Here is an 8,721-nt window from a genome sequence, read left to right on the forward strand (position 1 = left end):
AACACCACGTGCAAAATTTCAGCCAAATTGGATAAGAATTGCGCCCTCTAGAGGCTCAAGAAGATAAGACCTAAGATCGGTTTATATGGCAGCTATATCAAAACATGGTGCGATTTGGCCCATACCAACCGACCTACACTAATAATAAGTATTTGTGCAGAATTCCAAGCACCTAGCTTTATTCCTTCGAAAGTTAGCATGAGTTCAACAGACGGATAGGCGGACAGTCATAGCTAAATCGACTTAAAATGTCGTGACGATCAACAGTATATATATACTTAATGGTCTTAGACGCATATTCCGAGGTGTAACAAACGGAATGATGAATTCTAATTCGCTTTTTGATGCTGGCAGCGCTGTGCAAAATGGAAGCAAATTTCGATCGAATGTCGTGACCCAGATATGTTTGCATAATGACGATTTGTTCTAAGAAAAAACGAATATGTTATCGAAAGCCGTGATGAGGCCCCAGAAAGATAAATCAATCAAGTTAAAATTAGTAAATAGTTGGGATTTTTTGTCAGTTTAATTCCTTTTCAGTGTCTTGAAAGTTCAGCTACTAATATGCCCATTGACAACCCAACTAAATAACGTCCATATATAAAAGAAACAATCATTTATTTGCATTATATGTAACATTATATATCATTATGACATAGTACATCTTTATCATAAAGAAGAGCTGCCAACCGGCCGTTTATCATTGAATTAAATTTGAATCGAACAAAGCTTGTTGATGTGGAAAAAGTTGCGCTTCCCCGTAATGATTTTAGGAACTTTTGAACAGAAGTAAATCAATTATTTCAATGCCAAAATTTCACAAAAACTTTGAATGGCTCTGAAATGTATTTTTCTCTATTTCAAAATATTGACTTCATCAAATCTTACTTACGAATAGTCTATATTAAACTGCTTGATAAAAAATGTAGTTGTGCTTTTATTGAAACTTGAGTTGACACAATAAAAAATTAATAATTTCATTTCATACATATAATAGAAATAATAGTCGCGGATATTAAGCATATTTCATTATATTCATATCATTTATTTCAATGAAATTACATAAATTACATTTAACCCGTTCCACGGGTCTAACAATCATAAAAGAGTTTTGCATCAGTTAGTCGTCGTTGCCGTGGTCTGGGGTGTAGTGGGCTGCGCATTGGATGTGGAGAGTTGTGGATTTTGTGTAATGTTCAGTTGCGACTCGGTCAGGGCAGTACTTTCAATTTGAGGCATAAAGGTAAAATTTTGAGTTGTGGATAAAGTTGATCGTGTAGTGGAGAGCAGGGAAACCTTATTCATTGCATGATAGTCTTCGTGTTGTTTGTTATTGTCACTGAGAGGTTTTGCAGCATGTTGGCCTTGTGTAGCTGCCTCCATCGATTCATCAACTGTGTCATCGAGACTAACTGATTTCTGTGTCAATACAGAGGATTGTAGGTGCTGTTGTTCCTGCTGTTGCAATGGCTGACTTTGCGCCAATGTAGTGCTCAATATGGAATTATTTTCCATGGAAGGTAACAGATGAGCTGGCTGGGACTGCATATGCTGCGACGTTTGAGTTTGTGTTTGCATTTGGGTTTCTGGCATTTTGGGTGGTTCATTTTTTATGCACACAGAATCGGTACAATCCTTGACTTTGTAGATACCAACCAAATAATCGGAAAGTTCAAACATATTTGATCTAAGGGAAATTATGATAAATTGGGCATTTTTCGTTCTCTCCTTAATGTAGTGAGCAACTATGGATATATTTTTAAAATCTAATGCCGCATCGATTTCATCCATGAAATATAGTGGCGAAGGCTTGTAATAATGCAAGGCAAATACTAAGGCCAATGAAGACAAGGTTTTCTCACCGCCCGATAAATTAGATATGTTTTTCCAAGTTTTCTTTGGGGGTCGCACACTGAAAGATACTCCTTCAGTGAAGGGATCCATAGAATCTACCAATTCTAATTCGGCGTCACCTCCTTGGGTTATCATTTGGTACATTTCCTTAAGCTTCCGTGTTATTATATGGAAACCTTGCATGAATTCGTTGTAGCGCTTTTTGCGCACGTCATCGTAAAGTTGGCGCATTTCGTTTCGCTTGCAAGTAATGTCTTCTAGTATTTTTACTCTTTCCAAATAAACATCACGTTTCTCAATGTACTCTTGAATACACGAGAGATTTGGTTTTTTCTTAAGCAATTCCTCTTGCACACTCTCTTTGTATTGAATGTCTTGTAAGGTATGCGTGGCCAGTTCTTCTTCTGTGTATTTTTTTAAAGGAGCCGGAGGCTCTGCATCTCCTGGTATTTCATGCAATCGCAATGGCTTCAATTGATCACGCCAATGAGGTATTTGGTTCTTCACTTCTGACATCTTGGCCGAGACAGTTTGCAATTTCTGTTCGATTTCCACACGCTTCAATTTTAATTCACTTTCATTTTTCTGTATGTTCACTATTTCCTTGTGAACACCGGAAGATTCGGATTTGGCTTTGTCAATTGCTTCCTTCGCTTCCTCAAGTTCTTTTTGTAGGGTGGAAATTTCGTTGTCATAACTCTGGCGTTTTTCGGACAGTTGCAGAAGTTCATTTTGAGCCTTTTCAATTTCACCATTTAAACGGCCAATTTGATCTTCCAGCTTTTTTACATTTCTCGATACATTTGTAACCTCTACTTTAAGCTTTGAAATATTTCCTTTAAGTTTCTTGATCTGATTATCCAAACTTGTGATTTTGGATTGAACAGTTTTTATTGTGTCCCCATGTATGTTATCAATTTTCTTTTTAATTTCTGTGATTTTTTTCTCTACTTTACCGGCCACATCTTCGGCAGCTTTTAAAGTTTCGGTTTTCTTAGCTATTAGCTCTTCAACGTCTTGAACCTTGCTGGCATCGGTCAAAGTTTGATCCAAGCGCTTCTTCTGAGCCTCCACTTGTTTAAAGATTCGTGGCAATTGTTCCTCTAAACTCTTGATGGTAATAAAAAGCTTTTGTACCTCGGTTTCGGTGCGTTGGTGGGTATTTTTAAGTTGTTGAATATCGCGTTCCAAACGTCCCTGTTCTTCCTGATTGTAGTTTATTTGTGATTGGTATTCTTGGTATTGTATTTGCATATCTTCCAATGCTTTTTGTGAAAGACCCGTATTATCCAAGGACTGTCGAGTATTTGTACGGACTTTAGTACCCATTTTTCCGCGAATTTGGGTATTACCACCACCAGACATGGTACCAGACGTTTCAATGAGTTCTCCCTTTAAAGTGACAACGCGAAAACGTTTCGGTCCATAGGCTATGCGGGTGCCTTGTTCCAAATCGGGAGCCACTAAGGTATTGCCAAGGGCAAAATAAAAGGCTGGCAAGACGCGCTCATCGTCGACGCGAACCAAATCGTAAAGACGGGCAGAATTTTCTGGTCTATAAGACAAAGAGAGAAGAAAAAGTTGATACTGTGAAAAAATATAAACAAATTTTAAGCTTTTTCAAAACTTTTGCTTTAAGCCTTGTACTGACTTCAACTATAAAAAATGGTGACGAAGAAAATGCGGCATGTTGCTGCGTCAATATAAATTTCGAATCAATTAATTGCCAATGTAATTAAATGCTCACGAAATGTGCACCAATCAACTCTGCTTCGATGCTGTTGTATATGTTGTGTGTTATTGTTTGACTTTTGTTTGTGATCTGATCAAGAACAAGTCCGTCGGATTTCGCAAAAATGTAATAGTAATTTTCGCTGCGCATGAAGTCAATACTAGGCTTAGCTAGTACGTATGTAGTAAAAAAATCAACGCAATAAACTACCAAAACAGTCAAAAAGAATACAGCTTAGCAGTGTATTCAAAAATTAATTAAATTTTTCTACAATACAAAACCATAATCCATAGGATAATCCAAAAGTGCCTTAAATATGCATATTTATCTATTTAACTTACAGTTTTATAGGTCCAGACTGATTTTGCAAGTATGCAACCCTTTCCAGTGCAATGAAAGATGCTCTTCCCACGTCATAACGTTTCAAATGTTCTATGCAGCTTTGCGCCGTATTGACTGTATCGACAAGTATGTTATCTAGTCGTCCACAAGCGGTGGATATGGCAATGTCATACTTGGTGTCAATTGCACCCAAATCACCCAGTCTTCCCAATATTCCGGGAATTTTTCCCTCAGCTTTTTGACGCATTAAAAAATCCAGTACTTTATTGTTGGAACGCATGGCTTGAATGTTAACTGTCTTTTCATTAATCTAAAAAATAAAAATAAAAGGCTTATGAAAATCGCTTCCAACTTGTAATTGTTGTTATGGCACTTACCTCAGATTTAATAGCCATTATTTGTTTTCTTAATTCTTGTTCTTCTTGTTGTAGCTTTTGAAGTGCCTGTGTCTTCACGTGGATATCTTTTTTGAGTTCGGGCAAACGACCCTGCAGCTCTCCCACACTTTGCTTCTTTTCTTTTAAACTTTGTTCGGACTCCTCATAGGATCCTTTTAATGTTTCATACTTACGAACCTCAGTCGTTTCGCCGCTTTTTAAGATTTTTAACTCAGATTGAGACATTGCTAAATCGGCCTTGGCTTCGTCAACATTCAATTTCAAATCCATCAATTCGGTTTCGAGTTTTTCACGTTGTTCAATAAGTGGTTTTGTTTGTTCCTCTAGAATAGCGTAATTTTGTTCCAATTTCTCTTCTTGTTCCTCTTTTTGTTTTGCTAATCGTTGAAGTTTCTTTTCACATTCTTCTATTTCTTTTTCATTCCTTTCGGGAACTTTGCGAAGATCTTCCAGCTCAGTTTCATTTTTGGCAACTTGTGTCTTGTTAGTATTACGCCTTTTATTCATTACCGTCATAGTTTCTTGTGTTTCAGCAAAGTTACCCTTGGCTTTCTCAAGTTTCTTTTCAATATCTTCCTTTTTCTTGCGCAAGTTTTCATGGTTTCTGAAAATAGCGTAAGAATGGAAAAACGGTTATGTTGGATTATTTCATTTTTTATTTATTTATTTTTTAGTTTTTAGGGGCCCATAAATATTGTACTTACTGCATTTCCTTTTTGATAATATCTTCCTTCTCTTCTCGCTCCTTTCGCAAGGCATCGACTTTACCGTCATGCTCCTTTAGCTCATTGCTAACCTCTTCGTGCTGTTTCGTGTACTCTTCCATTTTTTTATTTTTCTCACTCAAATACTTCTGGATTCTCAAATTTTTGGTCCTCGTATTTTCATTTTCTTGCCTTAGGTATTCTACGGCGTCATTGTAAGGCTGTTCCAAGTCTTTCATTTCACGTTCCGCTAACTTACAACGGTTATGCTTCTCCGTACGTTCTTCGGTCAATAACTCAACGCGTTCATTGATTTTTACCAATGGTTCCTTGTAACGGGTTGTTCCCACAATATCCTCCAAATATTCCAACATGCCACATTCACCTTCAACCAAACCTTTGGGTTTCATCATGGATATTGATTCAACTTCACCCTATGATAACAAACAACAACATAAATATGAAATCAAAGAAATTAAAGATCTTGTTCACCTGAAGTATCAAAAAACGATTATGATCCAAGTCGACATGATGTTTCTTCAGAAGTTTTGCCACTTCCTTGAATTGCTTTCTTTTGCCATTGATTGTATAAAACGACGAATTATCCCTGTAAGCTGTTCTTTCGACAATAATCTCGCTGTCTGCAATTTCCTCGCAGGTCCCGTCATCCTTGTCAATTATTTGACGGAAGTGTACAGCCACTGAGCACATATTAACATTGGGATAACGGGCTGAGTTGTGTAGCAGTGTAGATATTTTCTTACATCTGATTTTGTTGGCGCGATATCCAAATACAAAAAGCATCGAATCGATGACATTACTCTTACCGCTACCGTTGGGACCAATGATAGCTGTGAAACACTTAAACACGCAAAATAACGTTATAATTTCAAAGTATTAAGCTATATCATTACTTACATGATGAAAGGGGCCCAAAACAACTTTGCCTGCATAGCTTTTAAAATTGTTATTTTCGATTTTCTTAATTATCAAACGGGGACCTTTGCTTTCGGTAGAGCAATAAGGAGGTATTGGAGGCGGTATATAAATGTCTCCGATGCGGGTTCCTCCCTCTTCGTCATCCGAGATATTGGCATCATCCAAAGCATCTCCGGCCGCAGGTTGGTCAGATATTGGTGGTTCACTTGGTACAGCAGCATGTTGAGCTACTTCTGAGTGCGTCGCGGCAGTTGTTAACTGTCGCGTTGCTGTATCACTTATGCCGCTACTTCTACGATTGTCTTCATTCCCTGCTGTTTTAGTCAGTGCACCTCTCCGGCGAGTTGACATTGTAACGCTTGCTTGCTTGGTTTATGTTGTGGGTTTGTTTCCAATGTATCAAAAATAAAAAACCGCGCACAGATCCACTCACTTCAAATATTTAACACACTTTAATGCTCAAATGAAACAATTTAATTTACAAAGTTATGCACTAAAAGTAAGAATGCCAATAAGGACCAGTTATAACTATTTATATGCTGTAAGCGTCGAGTACTAAAGCAGGAATAACATGCCAGTAAGATATACGCAACTTTTTCGCCTACTTGCAAGTGCGCATTTTCTGAAGATTGTTGCCACGTTTCTATTTGTAAAAGAATTTAAACGTCTGCTTTATAAACCATGAAATTAATTGAGTTTTAAAAAACTTAGGCCTACAATGAACTAACGCTTCGTATGAGCATTTTTTTTAAATATGACAACAACAATGCTGACAACATGTGCATACAAATGCAAACAAGGCGGCAACAAATCCAGAGATGTTTACTGTCATCTAAGTGATGCGTACTAGGGAGTACAATCAATATATATTCGAATAATCGATAACAATGGGCTTTTCAATTAATAGAAGAAGTAAAATTATTCGTTAAACAAAATCCAGCACAAGGGTCACCATTGTTTTTTTTAATTGAATTGCTGTATTTTATTTTGTTGTCGTAGCAATGTGTTGTACACTGAGGCGGCAGCCCTTGCCGATGAAGGACTCCATCGGGTCAATACGATACGTATGCTGTGTACTGATATTCAATCCAGAACATCTGATTTGCTCTGGATACCACAAATACTGAAACAAAGAACATGTGCATTTTTAAATGAATTTTTAATAAACCTATTATGGAATGTGGCGTTTTGTATATAGAACGACGTTCTTATTCTCATCTGTAAAATCGTCCCAGTTGGATATTAAAACGTTAATATAGTAAGTTGTCACACAGCATGCAAACTCGTTAAGCATTGAACGATCCTTCCCTATTTCAATTGAGGAACATCTACCATTTAGGACTATCCAGCATTGTTTTAATTTTAAAACAATTTTTAACGTGTATCGCGTGATAGTCGGGGTGACGCTAGAAAAGCTAGAATGTATTGTAGGAGATTTCTGATCGTTTACCGAAGATGACACTTGATGCTGATGAAACAAGTACTGACTTCGACTTTTCGCCCGAACAACTGTCAAAACGCATAATAAAAAAAATCATTGTACAATTATAGTAGGTGTATGGAGGGGGCGGACCCTCCCCCTTACCCAAAAGGGCTACCCAAAAATAAAAGTGAACCAATCGGGACAATATGGGATTGAAATGAAAGGTATTCAAGAGGAGATACGAATTTCATAACAAAAGTTGTGTCCAAGTACCTGGGGGGCCGCCCCAGCCCTAAAACTCCTTAAAATAGGTTTATTTGACGATCATGACATTATGCGACTCAAATAAAAGGTATTCGGAAGCAGATTACGTATATGTTCAGGAAGTAGGAATAGGCTTTATAATTTATTGATAACGGAAGGGGGCGGACCCTCCACCGTTACGCCAAAAATACCACCCAAAATCAAAAGTGAAGCGATAAAGACAATATGGGTATCAAATGAAAAGTATGCGGGAGTAGATAACGAATCTGACAAATTTATGTCGAAGTATAGGAGGTCACTCTATCCCCACAAAAACGCCCTAAATGGGCACATTAGTCAATCACGGATATATGGGACTTGGTTTGTTTGTTCCGTATAGACTGAAAAACGGCAGAACCGATTTTCTTCAAAATTTCGCATATTGTGTAAGTTGGTCTGGAAGGAAACATAGGCTATATAATTTTTCGGTATCGGAAGGGGACGGACCCTCCCCCTTATGCCAAAAACACAACCCAAAATCAAAAGTGAACCGACCTACCCTTGGGAGGTCGCCCAACCCCAAATGGGCATATTAGCCGACCGTGGCTATATGAGACTCAAATGATCATGCCTTTCATACCTTTCATTGGGGGGTAAATTACGAATATGACATTAAAATTTGCGTTCAAGTCTAGTTGGCGCTTTCCCCCATAAAGGTACGTCAAATGGGTTATTTGACCCATTATGACAATATGGGACTCAAATGAAAGGTATTTGAGAGTAGAAAAATAATTTGATATCCAATTTTGAAGCCAAGTGTTTTGGGGTATCCCCTAAACTGAACTTCAATTACGTTGGGAATAATGAACGTATTTGATATCTTATTTCAGTGCAAAGTGCCAGCGGCCGCCCCAACCCCAAAACACCCTCCAAACGGTTCATATTTACCGGCCATAGCAATATGGGGCTCAAATTAAAGTAATTTGGAAGTGCAGCACGAATTTGTTATCCATATCGGCTCAGGGTCCGTCGCCCCAAAAATGAACTTCAGATTAGTGTTCCTGGGATTAACCCACATCTACATAC

The 8,721-nt window shown here is 37.8% G+C and overlaps 1 protein-coding gene across 1 annotated transcript; it reads right to left on the minus strand.

The window, feature by feature from the left end:
- Positions 1 to 917: 917 nt before the first annotated feature.
- LOC106082292 (structural maintenance of chromosomes protein 4) lies at positions 918 to 6,719 on the minus strand. Its single transcript, XM_013244722.2, has 6 exons — positions 5,949 to 6,719; positions 5,523 to 5,891; positions 5,031 to 5,464; positions 4,306 to 4,930; positions 3,928 to 4,238; positions 918 to 3,409 (listed from the first exon to the last, which is right to left on the minus strand). Exons 1-6 carry the CDS (start codon positions 6,318 to 6,320, stop codon positions 1,117 to 1,119), a joined length of 4,404 nt encoding a protein of 1,467 aa, XP_013100176.2. The 5' UTR covers positions 6,321 to 6,719; the 3' UTR covers positions 918 to 1,116.
- Between the last annotated feature and the right edge of the window lie 2,002 nt (positions 6,720 to 8,721).

This window comes from Stomoxys calcitrans, chromosome 3 (genome assembly GCF_963082655.1).
Source record: "Stomoxys calcitrans chromosome 3, idStoCalc2.1, whole genome shotgun sequence".
Lineage (NCBI taxonomy): Eukaryota > Metazoa > Arthropoda > Insecta > Diptera > Muscidae > Stomoxys > Stomoxys calcitrans.

Coding starts and splice junctions, on each gene's coding strand:
- LOC106082292 (XM_013244722.2), bottom strand. CDS start 6,320: ATGTCAACTCGCCGGAGAGGTGCACTGACTAAAACAGCAGGGAATGAA. Junction 5,892..5,948: donor TTTTGGGCCCCTTTCATCAT/GTAAGTAATGAT, acceptor TGCGTGTTTAAG/TGTTTCACAGCTATCATTGG. Junction 4,931..5,030: donor ATTATCAAAAAGGAAATGCA/GTAAGTACAATA, acceptor CGCTATTTTCAG/AAACCATGAAAACTTGCGCA.